We start from the raw sequence: 21,825 nt of genomic DNA on the forward strand, positions 1-21,825 counted from the left end.
ATGGATTTATTGCCATTTAAAGTCTGGCGTATTTCTAATAAACACTCGTGCGATTAACTAAAGTAATTATTGGCGCGTAGTTATTTTTTCAATTATGAAGGACGAACAGAAAGCTTCCCCGTTTACCGGACGAACATTAGCTAAACGAATAAAGAAATAATTAACCCAACTTGGTTGGGGAGTTAGGGACCCATTATGTGGGGCAAACGTAATTAAATGGTTACAAATGAAATACTTGTATAACTTGTACAAGATTATATTATCTACAGTCAATTTTATAAGTTGTACGTAAAAACAGCCTTCTTTAGTGTCATCATATACATAGATAATACCTCTGTTCATACAGGGCACTTACGTTACGCTGGCTATAATACGACATTAGTAGCGAGCGATAAAATGGCTTAACACAATTTGAGAATATTTCAGAAGTGCTACATTTAGTGGCATCGTGTTTAGGTAAGTGCACTCGAAGGCGTGTTAGGCCCTGTGACGTGAAGGGAGGTGAGGGAGGAAGGAGCACCGGTAAGAGTGAGACAAGCGCGCTTCTAGTGTCAACATCATTAGTGTCTACATTGTCCCGTCGCCCTACTGGAGCTACGAGAGTTGCTACGAGCTACAAATTTTCGTAGGCTGCTGCATAAGTTCCAATATGTTTACCGCACCTTTAGAAAAACATGTAGGGTGCAAATTTAATTGGAGTTACAGTGACTTAGATGTTTTGTCTAGTCACCAACACTACTTATTGGTCTTACCACAAAGACAATTTAAGCGTGAGTAGTGTTGTATTGACCAATTTTCACCTTGGAAACTCCATGACGTAGTCGCCTTTACTCATTTGCAACACAATATACCTAATAATAAAAATAACGAATCAATCATAACGGGAACATAAGGCGCCTTGTGGTAATGATCGATGGATAAACAAAGTAATAAGAAATTCGTGATTAATCGACAGTCTACTGTCGAGAACATATTCCATAAAAGCAGCAAGCTTACTTTAGGCTATTTGTTTTACTTACCGGCAAATTGAACAACGGTTAGTTTACCTAAAGGTTTTCAGCTGTGTGTCCGAGTCAACTCAGAATGATTATACATTACCACCATTGCGACACACAACTTCACATTATATGGATATTATGTACTTGGAACCGGGTCAACAGTCACAAAATTGGCAAAGTAAGCCTTGTTCCAGCACAAATGTATAATGGCAATGTGGTTTATGAGGTCGTTCAGTGGAATATAATACACGTATATAAACAATGCACTTGGGTTCAACAGAATGGCAAAATCAATATACCAACCGAGCAATGGCACCTGTATTAGCTATTGACGGAGTGATCAATTCATAAATAATGAACGTTATGATTAGACCAAGACGTCGGAACAAGACGTCTGTTTGAAATATGCTGAGGATCCAGGGAACAACAGCAATATGCGAGCCGCACGCTGTTTTTTGATTAGATATGCGCTTGTATTAGTTTTGTTTAAAATTTTGTCATTCTAGAGTTACAAACTCGTGGCGACTTATGTCAATATGTTAGCGAGTATTGCACGTCTGGTGATTAGAAATGAACCAGGGTAACATAGCACAACACACATATAATTAAATACTGTACAAAAAACAACAAAGGAAGTATTTTTTTATTACAATATCACTCCAACACGACAAAACGAAACACTTGAAAACTTTATAAACCATCAATCACCTAATACGACTTCTTTTTTCTCATTTCGTAAACGTGAACTAAAGGATCTGCTCATAAGCATATCTATAGGGATTTCCCTGAGCCATTGCCCGGCCGAATAACAGAAAAGAGTAGCGCGTGGTAAGTTCAAACCGGCCGACGGTCTAATTGTAACTGGACTAACTGCCACACCACCACTACGTCACTAACGTACCACCGGTGCCACTGGCCGACGCGTTCAAGCTCTAATGCAATACAGGTTAAGGACTACTTTATTGCTATTGTACATTTTTATGACAACACTTAATTTCTATCAGACAAGAATCATATCACGTGTTTTTACTCGCATAGAACCAATGCTGTGGTATTAGCTGCTACGTCACGCTACAGCAAAAGTTGAAAGTATCATTTGATAAAAATTTCAATCGGTAGCTTTAGTTAATTTTTAATTTAATCAATTGCTTAGCTCCGTCCCCCGTCTTAGGCGCGAATCAACCAAAAGACACGATGAGTATAGAAAATTAAATTAGTCAAATAATTTTACGCTCGCAATTAATAAGGTAAAGCAACACATTAATAACAACAGTGCTGTTTAATTAATATTCTAATTAAAACGTTCAGCTAAATTGCTCCCAAACATCAAACAATCATGTGTGGGTGTGGAAATTGACTAAATTATAAGTTTTCAGAATGACGAGACCCTGGCGTGTAATTGACGTATGACCTATTTGTTCTAAAACTAATTAATACAACAGTGGGTTCACCGTGACGATAGCTCTAACGGCCGTAGCAATAAATAAGGGGACGCTACATCGCGCGTATATTGGGATTACTTGTAACACCTAACACCACGTCTGCGTCGCGTGACTTACAGAATTTGTATAATCGCCTTACCTGTTGCTTGTTCTCAAATAATACTAGTCGACAAATCGACACTACTAGGTACGATACAATCAAATCCATTTTATTTCACATGTCAACGTTTGAATTATTATCATGTTGACATCGACTGCTTTAGGTTTGACATGTGATGTGTCTACTATCTAAGTATTCTATCGAATAAATCTGTTTTCTGTAAACAAAATATGTCACTCAAAACACTACCAGTGTTGTAAGTTGTGTTAGACATGACTTCTGTTTATACAGTGTATAATATCAGTAGGTAGACACTTCCGCCATGAACATATAAGCATAATAAGGCGATCGTGCCATCAAGAGCGGATAGTAGGGCACTTTGTATATCACTGTACTATTGCAATATAGCGGCCCAATAGATTGGACTGACGACGAAACGCCACTCTACATTACACGCTAAATGATATGGGACGGCCGGGTTCACATAGGAGAAAACCTCATTTTCTAAAAGGTCGCAAATCTACATGTGTGTGTGTAATACTCTGTATAATCCATTATTCACCTTCTCCTTTCACTGGCGTTAATGGAACAGAGATTATGTTTTATTTTGAATAATATCATGTTTTTTATTTATTTTGCTTTCACACCAGAGTTACAGAGTTTTCGCGCATTATTAAGTTTAATTACTTTCATTATTTACTACAACGCTATATATTTGGTGATAAATTTACCAGTCAAATTCAGGCAGTACCGCATAGATAGACTACAGATCTGCTGCATAAACACACGCTTGATGGTAACACTAAAGATAACGTTAGTGGATGTAGTATATCTCTGGATAGGGGCAGATTAAACTTCGGATATGCTGTGTGGAGGCGGATGCTCGGGTTGAGCAAAATCATACTGTAGCATGTATAGCTGATATCATGCGATCAATTAAAAGCTCTAATAAACAAGCAGTTGAATGGCCATATCGATGATGCATGATCCATTACACGCAATAAGTATTTTGCACTCTTGATTCAAAAGAAATAAGCTTGAATTATGCTTAGAGCAAAATGTAAATGCAAATTGATCAATTCAATCATGTACGGCTATTGTCTTCAAAGTTTTTATTCCTTTATTCAATACCGCAATTTAAGTGGGAACAATACGTGGTACATGGTATACTCTTATACGAAGGCATGCGTGTGTATAAATACAGTGATAACATCGAGCGGAGGTGGGTGCAGCGATATATGACATGTTGGCAACGACGTCGACGGCACGCAATGTCGCCTCGGCGACGACGAGCGACGCGCGACGGGCCTTGCGTAAACATAACAATGGCGCATGGGCTGGGCGGACGGACACACATGCTCTGCTGTGTACTGTGAACCAACAATGCCCTAACAACAATATATCTAAGGTGTATTTTACACCGACAGCCGGTGTAAACTGACTGTGCATATTACACTTGCTTGCAAATGATAGGAAACGCTTTCTTATTGTTTGAAGGTTTTATAGAATCTACTCATATATTCGAATCATTTTCCCTGTTAATAAAATATATGAAGATAAAATCAATCGTTTTTGTTCTATTAACTTTCACATGCACAATTTTAAATTTACATTTTTATTATTCATTTGTCTTTTAAACAAATATGAGATTAAAATGCCAACCTTGATCTCGAAATAAGAAATTAACCTATGTCTGTATCTCGTGAATTAAAACAAACAATATAAATCTCATAATTTCGGAGTTAACAATACTTTTCTTAGCTGAAAGATGTAGCAGAGAGCTTCAATGGCAGGGACTAGGTCCTATTATCATAAATTTGAATTGCAACTGCAAACCTTTGATTTTTGAGAACATCAAAGAATGTTTACCATTGAAGTGAATGTTGAAAAAATATATACAAATGCCTGAGTTGCCGAAAAAAACGGTACTTGATTATGTATAGCTAGACGTTTTACTCGCAAAGTTATACTGAAATAATAATCTCGTAAGCCTTGTTTTTCTCAGAACTATTTGGACACTGTTAAGAAAATCTCAAACAAAGACCTAAAAACGATTGATCCGTCTTATTATTGTTGGTTATTTTTTACCCTTGACCATTAAAAGGTTAAACAAAGACTAACATCAACGGATCGTGTGGATAGTGGTGACAGTTCAGATCGAATCTATGTATTGATTATGGGCACGTGTGGCAGACGACCCAGTCTGTTTATGTGGTAGGTTAGTGACCTCGAATCGTGCAATTTCCTTGGACACCAGGATATTCAGAGCCTCAATATTTTGTAGCAATATCGAACGATTGTAAGGACACCGAGGCCAGCGGCAAACAGGCGGTATTTATCATACGAGATTGGGATGGATCAATTCCCTTGTTAACATCATTTCCCCAACATCGTCTAGACTAGTTTAAAGTTTAGAAGTTATGAGCGGGAGCAATTTTGCAGGCAAGTTTTGAGTCTTGTAGCATTCAAAACAATGTGGGCTAAAAGGAAGCAGTAACTTATGTCCTCAGCCAATATAAAACAAATCGGCTTGTAACAATGCTTTGTATTTGTCACGAAATTAACTTAACCTAATTAATGTATTTTGACAACAGCTCCTGCTGAATACAACCTCCAAAGACTACAAATAACTTAAAAAAGTCAAATCATCTTAGACCATTCTGAACGTTGTTTTACTGTCGATTATATTTTTTTTTATAGCAACGAGTCAATGAATGTGTTTTCACCGAAAAAGAAAAATAAGCCGGTAATTTTTCCTCTCTAATTATACGGTCGGTAAAGCAGACAGGAATTTGTCGACGAATAATTCGTGTAATAACGATGAAAAATGTTGGAAAATTTTGAAATAAGCTAATCACGCAGCTTTGTGCTTTTAGAAAATACGAGAGTGGATTTATAATTGGTAGCTTAACTTGTGAGTTGGTGAACTTGTTAAGTATAAGTATCTACTTTACCGAAGGATGTAGCTATGAGTGTATAGCCTCAGAATTGTAAATTATTCTCGAGATCGCGGCGCGGTGTGTGCGTCGACGTTTAACAAAGTCGCGGCCTACCACACATTCTACGCATAGTTATGAAGTATTTCCGGCTTAGATTTTTAAACGAAATTACTTATATCCCGATCAGAAGCGAGTTTAAAATTCTCAAATATGCCAAATACATTTATTTAAGTTAATGTTATGAATAGTTGATGTTGTCGCCAATATTCAAAGAAACGTTATTAATTACCAATTCAAAAAAACTCCCTCAAATAAGCCCATTTAGTTGCACCCGTTGTTTTGATCCTCATGAGATTTCAGTCAGTTTTGAATATCCAAAACTGATTCAAATCACAATCACATTATTAAAATTCAGAGTTGCAATATTCCAACTTCGAATGTTAATAACAGCCCTCGTAGAATTAAACATGACACAAAGTAAAAGTCGACAGTGTAGTAAAGTGTTTGCGTAGAGAGAACGCGTCAAGATACCTTTATTGGTTTACTACGGAGGCTAATTTAATTAAAATATAAATGACACAAAAAGCGATAGCAATAAAAATGGAGTGCCGTGTATAAGACGTAACAAAGTGAAGTCAAAATGACCTAAATAATATTTGTTCTTTACCCAAATGTTTCCTAAAGTACAATACCGAAGGGTAAAAGCCACTTACGACTCTCTCATCTTTTGCTTAGGGCCTTTTACGTAAAGTTAAACTCGCAGTAGGAAGTTACTTGTTCATAACATATTACTGTTCGGTAACCCGACGCGTATCAATAGAAAATACCGCGTATTTCGTCCATAGCTCACGAAGCTTTTAATATAAGAGAGTACATTTATTTATTACAATTTCTGGGGATATTCATAATTTGTAATCTATATTTATTGCAGGGTACTCTTACAAATATCGGTAAAATATATTTCCATTTTAATATTACACTAAATTTCACGTGTTTATTACTGACTCTTTGGTGGCAGTTTCCATACTTTTTTAATAGTGCTAACAGAAAATAGTTACGCGTACCTATTCAAATGCGATTTGCAAGGAGAAAGACGTAAACAGACTTTGTGGCTTTAAATACGACTTTCTAATTAGTCGTGTCCAAGACTGTTAGGAGTTAGTTTCCTGTTACGTCAATCACCCGCACAGACCAAAAGCAGTCAAGTCTAAAAATAATTATTGCTTTAAACTTCGCAGCTTGTGTTGCCTTGCTGTGAACTTTTGCTACGGTTTAATGCATATATGATGAGAACAGAATAATTGACTAAACAGAATTTATTATTGTGAATAAACAACTTCGATATTACAGTCCCCGCGGCGATGATGCTGGGTTTTCTTAAGCGAATTTCTATGTTCAGATTACTCAGGGGATACATTTTTATAAAGCAGTGTATGTCACGTAAGACGAAAAGAACATAATATGTAACTTCAAGTAATAAAGACAACAATAAAGAAGAACAAACGTAGATAATATAGTTGTGTTACATGTAATATTAAGTGAACAACCTAGGTAGTGGACTGTACGTGGTATTTTATGGCAGGATATACCGAGCGGTAAGTATGCATGCACGCGCGGGAGTGAAGGGTCAACATTCATTATCCGCAAGTTATTCCCAAGCTAAGTACGCAAGCTATTCGTCTTCAACGCCGTTTCTATAGGGTTAATGGAGCAGGTGACGAATATCAGCCTGCTACAGTGACATTTACAACTTTATTGTTTTTATCGCAAACAAACTTAAAGAATATAAAGTATTAGATATTAGCACATGTCTTCTCCCCTGACATAAGCTTATAACATGAAGATATTGAAAACTAATCGCGACCTACTTTTGCATACTGCGCTAAAGGTAGTGATAATAATGCCGCTTTGTATTCTAATCCGTCGAGCAGAAAACATGATCTGGTTTAAAATACACGTACGAAACTATCATACAAGACGAGTATATTGTTCTAAAAATGTCGTTGATAAAATTCTATCACAAAGTTTATATAATATAAAGAAAATTATATTGGGCCGTTCAATAATATAATGGGTACCAAATTTTTATAATATGAATGTAATAGATAATGGTCAAATTTTTAATTCTGCGTCCGTCGAATAAAGAACAATAACTTTTAAGGGCCCCTATGTCCTTATTTTCCCATATCATAAATTTTCACAACATTTCCGCAAACACAACTCAACCATTTGTTCCCGCACGTACACGCAATCGTTTATCTTCACTAACAAGTCGCCTTAGGGATTGCTCTCAATAAAGAGATAATGCTAAAGGTCAAATTACTCGTAGAAAGAAAGACAAACCACTTTATGGCCGGTCCATAAAAAATGCTCTTTATCGCGACATTCTCCGCGAAATAAAACTGGTTTACCTCGAGACAAAAGAACGTCTCTGCACTACCCATTATCGATGACGAAACAAAATCACTTTTGAAAGTTCGGAACTTCCGCATTACACGGATATAGTGGATGTTGTACAAGATAATGACAAAACAAGTTTACAACTTACACCCAAGCACTGATATATGTGTTAGACATCTATTGTAGAGTTCTTGACAAACTATAAACTCTATTTAACTCTTGCAAAAGTTGAGACTTTCAAGGACGGTATTATGCATATCGATTCCACGAATGAACGGACATCGAACCGCGAAACGAGTTAAAAATACCGGCACCGGCGGCCGGTCGACCGGCATCTGTGGGCACACCGGTCGGACTACTCTCGAGCCACATGCGTTTGTTTACTATCTGCTTCGATCGCGTCTGCGGCGCCAGCGGTGGCCGCGGTGGACCTAGCCGGTGGTCAAATCGCTAAATTTGAGCAAAAACTTTTTTCGAGCTAACTTACGGCGGAGGCCCCAATCCATGTCGAGGCGCGCGGAAAGTGAGGCGCGTGGCGCGGCGTCTGCGAGGCGACTGCCGCGTCCTGCGCCCGCACGCTCCCTCTCATGTATTCCCATTGTGAGTCGCACCGAGCATTGTCCGCGCCAAGAGGAACCTTCTCGTGGATATCGTGGTCACCGTCACCGACCACAACTACGGCTTAATGACCCTACATTTACTTTTATCGCACTAATCACTTAATTAGCAGCGGATACTACACGAACACCTATGCAGCTACGGCTGTATTAATTTATATTCGTTTTTAAATTGTGAAGATATAGATACTCTCAGCTACGTTGAAAGTAACAGTTGTGACTAACTATGTTTTTCTATAAATTTAAGACATCAGACCACTTGGCTACTAGCGCACCGTAGCGCAGGCAGTATTTTATTTGATTTGAGGAAAATAAAAAAATCGTAGGTCGCGTTTATTGATGAAAAGCGTTATCAGACAATTCGCGACGGCCTACTCATTCATTTCCCGCCGGGAATTCGATTCCGATCTATACGTTTATAAAAGTTTATATGTTAGTCCATTTGTGTCGGCCACTTCCAAATCGCAATCGACTGAAGGTATAATCGAGTTGTCACAATTGACAGGAGCATTCATCGGTAGCCCATCAACCTATGTATTTTATGTTATGTACATACTGGTAAAGACTCTAATGCAAAACTCAGTTGATGTTTTGAGCTTTTCACCAAAGGTACGATTATTACCATTCCCATCTGCCGATTCCTATGTTATGGTAGTGGGTATACCTAAACATTTACAAGATGTAAGGGCATAGTGGCAATAAACTATGATAAAAGATTATAGTAGTTAGTCGTAGTGCTCGCTAATTACGATGTTCCAACAATTAGCACTCCACCTGTCGTATTGAGTAATTGCTGCGTTGTCATGTGGCGCAAAATCGAGCTTCTACTAAAAGCTATTTAGTTATTTATGTACCTCTATAGCTTATACATAAATCATAATAATTATCTAGCGAGAAACAATAGTTTGTAAAATAAGATGTGTTACAGACACTGACTATTCCTTGAGTGTCTGTAACCATCTATACTAATATTATAATCTATACTAATATTATAAAGCTGAAGAGTTTGTTTGTTTGTTTGTTTGTTTGAACGCGCTAATCTCAGGAACTACTGGTCCGATTTGAAAAATTCTTTCAGTGTTAGATAGCCTATTTATCGAGGAAGGCTATAGGCTATATAACATCACGCTACGGTCACTAGGGGCGGGGTAGCAACGAAAAATGTTACGAAAACGGGGAAAATTTTGACCCATTCTCTTCAGTGACGCAAGCGAAGTTGCGCGGGTCAGCTAGTCAAATAATAAGATCAATAGGACCCATATTACTTTCAGTTTTATTAAATATTTCGTTATGAAAATTACCGTTATAAATCATGCATGAAACAATCAATTCAATAAGTAATACCTAGTCGAATATACCAGGTAGATCGTTACCTATATTGGGATAAAGCTATTGACCGCAAAAAAACTACGCAGTAAAGTGTCGAGTGCACTCCAAAAACTAAATTGGAACGAGTTCCAAAAAATAAGCCTCTATTCAAATGCTGGCAGTTTGGCACGAGGCGAAAGGTTAAAGTAATGAATAAACTTTGCCAATCCGTTAAAATCGCGTAGCTCGTTTTAATTCACTCGGGGCTCGGACAAAGACGGATAACGAAACGATTTCCAAAAAACATCCTACATTTTAGCTTTGGATGATTGCTTGGTCTGTTATTTGCAAATCACAGATAAAAATACAAAAGGTCAAGCAATCTTGCTCGCTTCTCCAAGTGAAATAAAAGATTGGAGCAGCTCATCGTCCCACACGAGTCGTAAAAATTCGACAAAGTTACGGCAACCAACAAACATCTGTGTGCAATTTTGCCAATTCAGTTCCAACCTGCCAACTATGGAACGGGATTCCTACTGAGGCTTTAGAACTAATTGCAATTCAGATTACATCGCTAGGGATTATATACGTGATCTTATTTATGTCAAACAATATGAATATGTACATAAATATAAAGTTTAATCCGCACTGAGACTGGGATACACGCGTGTTTAGGCTGCCCGTTGGCTTTGCACGATGATTTACATGAAAAATATATTACCATACAAATGAATATTTTAGAGAAATATTACCGGCGATGTTAATAAGCGTCAACCTTGAAATGTTATATTTTACGGGATCGTTAATTCTAAAGTGTAGTTAAACGTAGCTACTATTGATTTTCAAGGCGCTACAATTAATAGCTATTCTGCGAACACTGTCAATGTGGCGAACTGGCTAGACACACAAGTAATATGTCTGCGAAAATAAAGAGTAAGTAAGATGTTTGAAAAGCTTACTTTTTTCTCTGCTAATAAAGGCAAGCGTTACACATTGAAGTAAGCACCATTTATAAACACAGACAACAATAAAACGTATCTATTAAGATGACCTGTCATACGGCCCAACTAATGTGAGCATGAATCACGAATTCACGTCCCGAAGAATGTATATCTTTATTAACAGTGATATGGAATTATACACATTGTACGGCACCTCCCGCCTTATTGTCTAAGTATACGCCAGCCCATCATTTGTTGTGGGTGTTGTAAGACGTGATTGTATTAGCCAGATTGGCAGCAGCGCTCACCCACCGTAAGACATCAGATAGACGACGCCCATTCAATAAACCCTTCCATACATCAAGCGTTAACAATCGAGTGGGGTGATTTATATGCTTAATGAACATTTCAGATGAGGTGTGTATGTGTGTTACTACCTAAATCGTAGTACAATTTGAAGGTAAGCAATTAAAAGTGATGAAACAAACAAGTAATAACAAGTATCGCTTCATGTGGCGTATTTACCCCCCATGGGAACAAGGCATAATTTACGTATGTAATAGTTCGCCTCAACTTACAATAAGTTAAACTGTATTGGATATTAATTACATGAATCAAAGTGTACGGAGACTGGGATGATAAAATATTACTGTGATTAGTTTTGCAAAGGCATACTGATATAATAATGTCTAAGCAAAGGACTAACCGAGAAAAAAATCCGGATCGCTGAAGACAAATAAGATATTTCAAAAATTTACAACATAAGACGGAGGCAAGGAAACAAACTTGGACAACTTCATAAAGTTTACCAGAACACAACAACCTTAAAATAATACGAGAAGTTGTGTTGAATAAAGAATGCTGGGTGTTGGGAACTTATATTTCGGGCACAAAATATTATGAAGCGTTTCTGAAGTGTACAGTCGGTAGTTGTAATAAATTTCAACATTGAAGTAATACAAAACAAATGTTGTTGACTATGTAAGTGGTCTTAGTCGAGTATCGGTATTATGGCTCGCTACTTCCTGTGTCCTAGCACAATAGACACTGCAGATAGCCATTGTCAAGTAGCGCACAATAATGATAGGCTTGCTATCTAACAATCTAGTGCAGGCCAAAGGTCTCTGAGAAAAGCGCCTGTTTCATGAAGATTTTTTTTTTAAGGAGACTATTGACAAGTTTGGGCCGTTATTGATTTATTCAAGTATTCGTTACTTTAGAACACGTATTATAAACTCACTAGACTTGCTCTTCTTTAAAAGCTAGATCTCGAAATCTGTTAATTATTTACAGAATTTATACAACGCGATGATTATTTTTGCCTTGTTGTGCACCGTATTGTTACATCAGCTTAAATATCCAAATAGAGTAAAAGAACATTTGAAAATTAGTTTGTATTAATAAACCTCAAACACGCAACAGAGTGATAAAAAATCACGCCATCACTACTGAGGAACATTATTAAGGAAATCGTTTTCCGAAACCCACCAATTCTGTTAAACTGTAGTAAACCAGAGTGTTAACATAATAATGACTTCCTGCGATAATGTGTTTGTTTCATTCACACGGCGCGGGCGGTAATATTCTCGTACTATTACATATTCGGCATGTTGACCGATTGGATAACGATAGAATAGTCATAATTTAGCCTTTGCTGTATAAGATTATTTATTTCACTATTCTATCTACTAGCAAAGTAATATTTTCACGTTAGTCCAAAGAAGTAAGGTATTCCCTAGGTTCATGAGTGATAAAGCTGCAATAAGTGCAAGTGGCAACATTTCATATAATATTTATTGACGGTCCACTTTCATCCACTCAAGACAGTAAACACGTAGCCTTTAAAGTAAAAATGTTATAAGCAAAGAATAAACGAACTATAGCAGAAGATCGATCGAGTTTTACTACCGGTGCAGTGGTGCACCTTTGTTTACCGTCCCGCTGTAATGTGCTTTGAAAACTGTACTTTACGATCTTCGTACTTACCTACATATTAAAGTATAGCACACAAAGAAAGATAAATAGGTACTCAGTTATGCACTACGCAATGAGCATATGGACCTCTCGACTCTCACAATAAGGAAATGCAAATCGGCTTAACCGTTGGCGACGACTCGCCTCCGCTAGCTTAGACTTTGAACGGCAAAGAACTAAACTCGATTTTGACTTTCCATTTTAAATCGCACATAGAAAATCGGTTTTCCCGCAATACAGCGAGCTAGCTAGTATTTTATTTTATTCGGACTGAAATTCTCCACTAAGCTTTACATCGACTAAAGCATAAATATGAAATAGAAAAATAAAATATGTAGAGAGATAATAATGGATACGATGAGATTTACGAAATAAATAAATGAAATATTTGAGATCATTAAAACTTAGTTAGAGATAGATAAACGGTTTATTAACGACAGATATAATTCGTTCACTAAACAAAATATAAAGTTTCTGCTACCTGAAAGAAACTAATCTTTCAAATAACTTGTTTAATATACGAAAAACTAGAAAAAACTAGCTAAAATAAAAACAAAGATTTATTTAAACGTATCTCATGCACCTGACGTGGTTTTAGAGAATATCTTGCGTCTGGTGTCAGGCATGTGGGTCGAGTGGCGCTGCATGCGGTGTCATCTCATTTTAACCTTACACGAAATCTAAACAACAGCGTTGTTTGCGTCACTAAGTTAAGCGCTACTGGCACGGCATGGCGTGCACTTAGGTACTCATTTTCTACTACAGATTCTTCTCCTGCTATTATGTGTTTAACAATATTTGAACTGCAAAAGTGAGTTTTACGTCCACGTTTATCCTTCGATATTAGAATTAACTTTATAACTGTATCGCAAAGATTAATATTGTTGAGCACACGGGACCACTTTTAACATAGCTAAGTGTAACTAAAAGTGTTGTATCAACATCGCAGGGACGTGAACGATCGTATTTATACCAGCAATCTTCAACGAAAACACTAACTTATTTCGACAACACATGCCAAAACTTTCCTTAACAAAAAAATATCGAACAGAGAGGAAGTTTTGTTTCGTATTCATTTAATTTTAATGACAAAATCTTTGTGATGGATGTGTAACAACAAAGAGACATAAACAATTGTCTCTCCTGTCCGTCGAGACCATCGTCAGTTTCAAAGTATCGTTAAAAAGTTTTAACTACGCAATCTCAAGTATTTATCTACCCGCAGACGACGCCGACCAATGTTTACACAATCTTTTGGAAAACATACGAAATATCTATTGCTGTAATGTATTTTTCTTTGGGCAATTGCGAAAGTTTTTATAGAGCTTTCTGCGCTCAATCTATCTTTTTTTTTTCAGTTAATTTAAGTGAAAGAAATAAAGAGACTTATTAAATTTGTACAAATTAAATCACACTTAAATAATTTCATTCGTTGATATTAAAAGTTAAATGTGATAAATTAGACTTTAATAAATGTCATAGACGTTTTTTAGTAATTTTACACCTTATTACGTGACGCCTTGTCCAGTAACTGATAATGATATTTACGTCAAAGAATTCCTAAAATGCTTCCAGAATTCTATACTCTGCCTAAGTATCTTATACCCCTAAAACTTTCACTTTTCCATTCCTTTTAATATTCGCCACTTGATTGCAAGATTTTAACTCGATTGTCATCAGCGGTGCAAACATGAACCAGAAAAATCAATAGCTCAAATCTAATACACTTTTTACAACTAAGCTCCGCCATTCGTTGGTTCCTAATGAAATTTTCTAGTGGAGTCATTCACCTGCTTCCATAATTTTACACCGGTATATCTACTCGTGACCTTTATCTCAACAGATACCTAGTTAAAAGTTAAAACCGTCAGTTAAACAAATTCCGTAAAGTTATCTTCAGAGGAAGTTTCACGAAATTAATTATGCATTTTGAATATTCATCTAGCTCGAGAAAGATGAATGTTAATATTGTGTAAACAAGGTATTTGTTATATTTTACCGGCATTTAATAAAGATACTGCAGCTCATAGTTTACGGCGGACACTAATTATATACTAGTAATTTTCTGCTCTGACACCAAGAATGAGAATAAGAAGTAATAAGTACACCTCCTGCCATAAAACGTCAAAGTTTGGCGAAGGTGATCAATTTGTATATTTTAATAGAAAATACACAGTTTAAAAAAACCTATTATACTTAGTCGATCACTAATTGACGCTGTACAAAATTGCTGAAAAAGTTCATATCAGTTATGTTTATTAAGATAAACGTCGTTACTCTCTGTTGTCTCTTAACATATTCTTCGAAGTGTGAGGAAGTTCAGTAAAAATAACACTAAGCACATCTTAGAAAAAATATATTATCATAGAGCTTTCAGTCCAAATTGACTACTACAATCATGTTACGAACCGTCTACGAATACCTAAATGGTCTCGTGCCAAAAGCCAGATGTTAAGACCACGAAAGACGTCTCTATCGTACTTTTCCAGGCACAGACGCCATTAACATTATGTAACTCGTCAATCTTTAGTGACCTACTAACCTTGCCCTTCAAACTAACTTGCAACATTAAAACCCTTTTACTCTCTTGTTTAAGTAGCTACTATGCTAATGTACTAGAATCGTAAAATAGTTAACTTTAAAGACGAACGGCACTTTTGTTGTTGCGTAATTAGTGTTTTGAGGTATGTAGTTTTAGGTAACAGTTGAAGGTTAATTAAACCCGTAAGTAGCAAGTTTAACTCACTATTATTATTTTTCTAAGAAAAAACTCATGGTTTACGAATATTACCTATAAAAATATCAAAAGAAAATACAAGTAATGTTAAAATTCAGGGAGACACTAGGAGACATTCTTGTCACACGACGTCGACGACATGTCAAACAAAGTTAAGAAAACCCCTTATGTCTGCAAAAACGAACCATTCGTAACAAGTCCGGCAACATCACTCGAAGTCGCCGACAATATTTGTATCGCAGATAATTTAACCTGTATTTTTTCCCTCGCTAAACTGATACGATACCATACGATTTAACAAGCCATTTAAACTTTACAATTAATTTGGCTTACCATAAGAGAAAATAACTCTAACAATAACAAACTTTACGAAGCCAAACATAACATAGCGAATAATTTACGGTTTCATCAATATTATTATAATTGCCCACGTAATTTATGCGTCTACTTTATTTATCAAACAGCTATCTAGGTTGAATGGAAGCAGGTGAGTTAGGATGTTTATGATACTCAATTTATTATGAGAATGTGTACTTACTTCGAGTCATGTTCATGAGCGCAAGGGGACATTCGTCGTCTTCTAGAATGTACTCTGAATTGTCCGTTTTGTCCTCCTACGAAGAAACATAAAAAAATATTCAATTATTTCGTCAGAAACTATGTATCTTTAAATAGAATAACAATAGAAACCATTCATTGACCAGCACGCAAAGATTGGTCTTTGCGTAGTCCGAGACCGAGTAAATACTGATCTTTCTGTCAGGTGTGTTATTAATTAACGCCTAAATCCGCGTAGATACGGCTTTGGTCAAACCGTTCCGAACTTAACAATGTAAAACCCAGAATTTGGCCATAAGTACTTTGTCCGACCCGGAAATCGAACCCGAGACCTCGTGCTCGGCAGTCTGACACAGAGGCACAAACACAACAATAGGTATTGCGAAAACAGCTAGAAATATATAAAAGACCAATTCATAAGAAATTCCGTACCTCGTGCATGTAATATTAAACGGATATTCATTAGTATAATTGGGAAGTAGGCAGCCCAGTCTTGTGTATTATATTTTTGCGGTATGTCTCGATCTAACCTTTGTGACCCTCGTCCGGATTATAACGATCTCTCTTTGTTCAGGCATTTAGGCCATCTCCAAAACGGTATGTGGTTTAACAATGTGTTGACATGTTATTGAATTCGTCGGGAAATATTACAGTTACAATTTTTTTATAAAAATATATCTGTCCATCTAATAAGCAAAGTTAACATTGAATAGTAAGTCGTAGATATAACATATGTGTTAAAATTCTTACACTAACTGTGAATCGTAAAGCTTATATTATAGATATAATATACAAATATTTATTACGGATAGGAATTGAACCTACAACGCCCGGTTGAATAGCGCAGCTAGCATATTAACCATTGCACCTGGCGCACGTTTTTGACACTTTACTATTGCTTTGTTATGAAGGGCTGTTCACAAAAAAAAATATGTTTTGAGTATCTCACCTGTACAATGCAGAACTGCGTGGGGTCTTGGTACGACATGCCGTACTTGTCCAGCGTCTCCCGCAGTACCGTGGCGGCCGAGTCGTTGACGGACAGCAGTAGCGTCACGTACGACACGTCGGGCCGGAGGATCGACCCGTATATCCTCAGAGTGCCGCCTGGAACAATGTCACACTTCGTAGATACATCATATAAACAACAGAGCCGAATAACAATCATTCATTATAATAATAACATTCGTCATACATTTGCGATAGTTGTATAATGGAGAAAGAGTGCTGCCATCTATTGGCAACGCTGTAAACTCGCGACAACGCTTCGAGTCCAAAATTATAAAGTCTCACTGGAGACATGATTCTAGATCTCAAATCACAAGGAACCTCACAATGTCGCTACATTTGCTTAAGTAACTCGTTAATGTTGATAAAACAATTCTATCGGAAGATTGAAAACGCAAGACAATTCGCTGTATAATATCCATGTATCCGGTCTTATGATTCACCAATGACCCATACAAATTGTTCTAAAGTAGTCTATTGACACAGGGTCATGGCGAAGGCGAATATCAATGTGATTGGTCACAGTAGTTTTTGTCTATTGAGATTCTTTGTTGTCTGTTGATGGCATCGCCCTCAAGACTTGGTACTCCTCTACATCGCATGTGCAAAATTGTTGTTTGAATAAATACCTGTGTCAGGTCCGCCGTCCTTAGATTTGAACTGTTGCAGCTTACGACCTAGTTTCTGCTGTCGACGGCGACGCATCACCGCTTCGGGGTTGCTTATGCTGCGCATAAACGATGTCTCCGGTAGTTCTGTGTAAGAATAACATACAATGAATAATCAGAAACCCATTACTCTCCCCGTGTTTGCGAGAATGTCTTATCAATGTGTCAATCAGACTGGAGAAATGTTCATTGCCAGGCTTCAATTCCACCTTTCGCTACTTTACAACATAAACGCATTTCATATCTCTTTTCTCTAATCTCACAAAAATAAGAAATTCTATTTATTAATAACAACGCTTACTTTGTTTACAACGCAAACATTTTTTCTCTATGTAAGCTGATATTGGCGAATGACGAAAGAATAAAGCAGTGAATGCCTTTTACACAAAATGTTTACAATAAGTATAAATTGTTTACAGATACTTAAGTTTATAATGGAACTTACCAAAAAGGTATATTAATAGATTGTAAATAAATCTTGCTGTAAAATAATGGTGTATCAATTACCTGTGTAAAGTTTTTCGGCGACGGGTCTGTTTTCGTCGTTAGTATCGGATTTCAGTCTCGACAGTTTCTCCTTCTTTTTCAATTCTTTTTTCTCTCGTTTCGATAGTTTTCTTTTGAAGTTTTGGTCACCTTTGTCATTCGCAGCTGACAATGGGACCTAAAAAAAAATATTGTTAAGTTTGTAATACAATTGTTTTATTAGTAGTCACCTAGTAGCAAGATTGCAGGAAAAGTCGTTGTCATATCATAAATAACAATAAGCATATACGAGATAATTAATGCACCAAGAAAAAAATTTAATATTGACGTAAAATATTAATAACCGTTGAATGAGACGAATCCGCATGAAAAGAATTTACCTAACGTATTTACTGTAAAAAATCGCGTCTTTAAATCCTTAATGACGTCACTAAACAAGGAGACTCGATAATCGTAAAAGTTCAAAGTCAGTACACGACACGTGACGTAACACACAAACTAACACATTCATAAGACTATTAATACGTCTGTCTAGCCACTGACATTACCGCACAGACTGCAGTGAGAAAAACAAACAAGAACAAAGATTCACCCGACTGACACAATCCCTTTCGCGTTCAATACGTAAACTGTCTGCACAATCTATTCTTGGATAGCGCGATAGACTATCGTTCATCTATTGTAATAGATACTAACAATTTACGTTACTATGATACGGTAGCGACACGGTCATTGTTATTAATCAATTACGAGTCAATTAATGCATGGTACTGTGAGTTTCATCCGCAATAATTTTGCATCGTACACGCATCTCCTTCTAGCGTCGTAATATTATTCTCGATAACAATTCGTTAGTATCTAAGTATTGTCATTGAAAAGTATAAGTTATTAAGATCATAAAAAGTTTATTCACATCGCTGCGGGCTATATAACGGATATATAGCAGAGTAAAAAAAATAAGGTATGGAGAGAACTACTTTAAATATTGAAGATACCCTATTTTTAACTTATTTATCAATCCGACTCGTTATCGCCTGATCTCACCAGACGTATTCAAACTAGTCGAAGTCTTGCAAATAGACTCTACAACCATTGAAAATGAATCAGACAATATCTTAGGCCGTCTAAATTGATGGCTTTGGCCGTTTTCAATTGAAGAGTTATTATTGTTTTCAAAATCCAACTTGGAAACTATCATAAACCTGATAACTTTAGAAAAAGCACTTAAATCAAAGTTTAAATTACCATTTTGTAATAAGTTAATTTACCTCGTTGTTACTAAGGCACTTGAGTAGAAATCGTCCCTCTCGATCATCAGCGTGCCAGTTGAGTTGCACGAGCAGGGGCTTCTCGTGCGGCTCGAGGCGGCGCTCGTCGTCGGGCCCGTGCGTCTCCCACAGCGAGTACGAGCCCAGCGACAACATGCGCATGTCTGGACGGAACTTCTCGATCAGAGTCTCTGTACAACATAACAACATTATATTAGCTTACTGCACGAACAAAGCATGAATATGTCTATAATCACCCAATGCAAGTTATTCAATTGAGAATGGGTTGTAATTTCTTTGAATGAATACTGAGCTTTAAGGCATAAAAACATTTTTCTTTAGCAGTTCGTTATGTGGCTTTGTTGAACAAAGCTTTCCATCTTTCCTACTAAAGTTTCCTATATTGTATCAAGTGTTCCGAATCAGTAGAAAATAGTTAAGAGGACAGCGGTCACCTCGTCATCGTCTTCAATAAATACATTAATAAAAATGTCATTGATTTCTATAATATGTATTCGCAGATAGAACTTGTTACAGATTTACATAAGGAGAAAATGCCACATCTAAGAGCAAGTGATTCGTTTCTATTTGACGATGACAAACAAAGTAATAATCATCACTCCAGTTCGTGGTATAATATGACACATGGACGTTATAAATTATATTAGTTACGACTGATACGAGACTATGATTAAATGGATTGAGAAATACGAACCAATGTTTAAAGCCTAATTTAAATAGTTAAATAACTTGTATTAGAAGAGCTTAATGTCAATATTAGCAATGTTTAAACATTTGTGTAAATACACCTTAGAATTTATTTGCTTTACTCGAAACCGTTGACAAACTATTCGATAATTTTCATGTGAGAAGTGTTATTACATATTTATATTTTGTGTCAGTTTGTATTCTAACTGACACAAATATAAATATGTGTTTCTGCCCGCGACTTCGTCCGCGTGAAAGCGTTTGCCGGAGAATGAAGAATTCTATGTGTTAATCAACGTTATAAACCATCTAAGTACCAAATTTCATAAGAAAGCAATTAGTCGTTTTTGCGTGACAAAGTAATAAACATTCATCCTCACTAACTTTCGCATTTATAATATAAGTAAGATATCATTTTAAATATAATACAATATTCACTCATGAAAAGTACGATTGTCACACTTATATCAACATTCTCCAGATGTAGGTTAGTTCGTACTCGGAGGTTGTTTATATTTTGTAATAGCAAGTTATCAACCGCGTTATCCGGTTACGCGCAGTCTCCTTAATTACCGTCTATGTCGGTATGCAAGGAACTACATTAACATACAGCTACTTCTAATGACAACACCGATCATATAAGCTTTTTTAAACGACTTCAAATAAAGGAGGATGGTCTCAATTTGACTGTATTTTGTTTTCTCATTTGATAGATAATAATCTTTGGTTGTATGTATTAAAGTCTCTTCCACTTTATTATTAGTAATATCTATGTCTGGATTATAATTATAGAACAAACAAGTATGTGGCCGCCCACACAAAAGTATACAAATATATTTTGGCCGCGATACCAAGAGAAAATCAGTTAGACGAAAAAACGGATATGATCTTAGTCCGTACAATGAAAATACGGCATAACTACGTATGTATTATTAAAACGTATCCTATTTTATACGATTACGAATGTATTAAAAAATATTAAACATATAACATGCTTGTTCAAGACCAACACTGTTAGAAATTCTAAAAGTCCATCCTCAAGTCTACAATACCCCTAAACATCTGCGAAGCGTTTTCAAGTACTAAAAAAATATTGTAACAAAAAATTCCAAAGTTTTTTGCTTTACGATACAAACAATCTCAAACGACCTCTGGGTTGAGTTTCAACACAAGATAACTTAGAAATTTAAAAAGTTACCGAATAAAAACTTTCCCCGAAGGAAAATAACACCGAAGTTCTGCAAATAGCGTCAACGTACTTCTAATGAATTTGATACGCTACTTTGTCATCATTCAAAGGCAATTCAGTTAAAGAAAGTTTACATTAGTGTGGAGTTATTGTGTGAAAGTAACTTTATATCATACAGTAGTGTAGAGTTCGCACAATTTGTCATTCTCACCTATGACATCGCTTACAGTGGCATCGGAAGCGACTCGAATACATTTCGTTGCTATCTTCTGACCCGAATCTTGGAAATAAAAGCGCATAACTCCGTGAAACTCCAAATTCTGAAAAGAAAAACATTAAAAGATGAATAAGTAGTATAAACAATGAGTATTGTAATGAAACTTACTTTGGACCGGAAACAATTATCTCAGGGGGTTCTTTGAACGATAAAAAGTACCAACCATGTTTTATCTTGGCAAAATATTTATCAAGGTATCTGCATGAC

At 36.3% G+C, this 21,825-nt stretch overlaps 1 protein-coding gene across 7 annotated transcripts in view; it reads right to left on the bottom strand.

Moving 5' to 3' along the window:
• The window catches only part of cno (adherens junction formation factor afadin), a 56,240-nt gene that overhangs the window by 19,764 nt on the left and 14,651 nt on the right, over window positions 1–21,825 (bottom strand). For 6 of the 7 annotated variants that reach the window (XM_076114197.1, XM_076114201.1, XM_076114199.1 and 3 more), the window contains 6 exons: window positions 21,553–21,661; window positions 19,445–19,635; window positions 18,198–18,354; window positions 17,652–17,777; window positions 16,964–17,121; window positions 15,995–16,070 (listed from right to left, as the gene is read on the bottom strand). In XM_076114197.1, coding sequence (XP_075970312.1) covers window positions 15,995–16,070; window positions 16,964–17,121; window positions 17,652–17,777; window positions 18,198–18,354; window positions 19,445–19,635; window positions 21,553–21,661 — 817 coding nt within the window. Of the gene's footprint in view, window positions 1–8,366; window positions 8,497–15,994; window positions 16,071–16,963; window positions 17,122–17,651; window positions 17,778–18,197; window positions 18,355–19,444; window positions 19,636–21,552; window positions 21,662–21,825 lie in introns of those variants that run through there. The other variant, XM_076114202.1, reaches the window with a different exon arrangement.

Source organism: Anticarsia gemmatalis, chromosome 5 (assembly GCF_050436995.1).
Source record: "Anticarsia gemmatalis isolate Benzon Research Colony breed Stoneville strain chromosome 5, ilAntGemm2 primary, whole genome shotgun sequence".
In the NCBI taxonomy this organism is placed as follows: Eukaryota; Metazoa; Arthropoda; class Insecta; order Lepidoptera; family Erebidae; genus Anticarsia; species Anticarsia gemmatalis.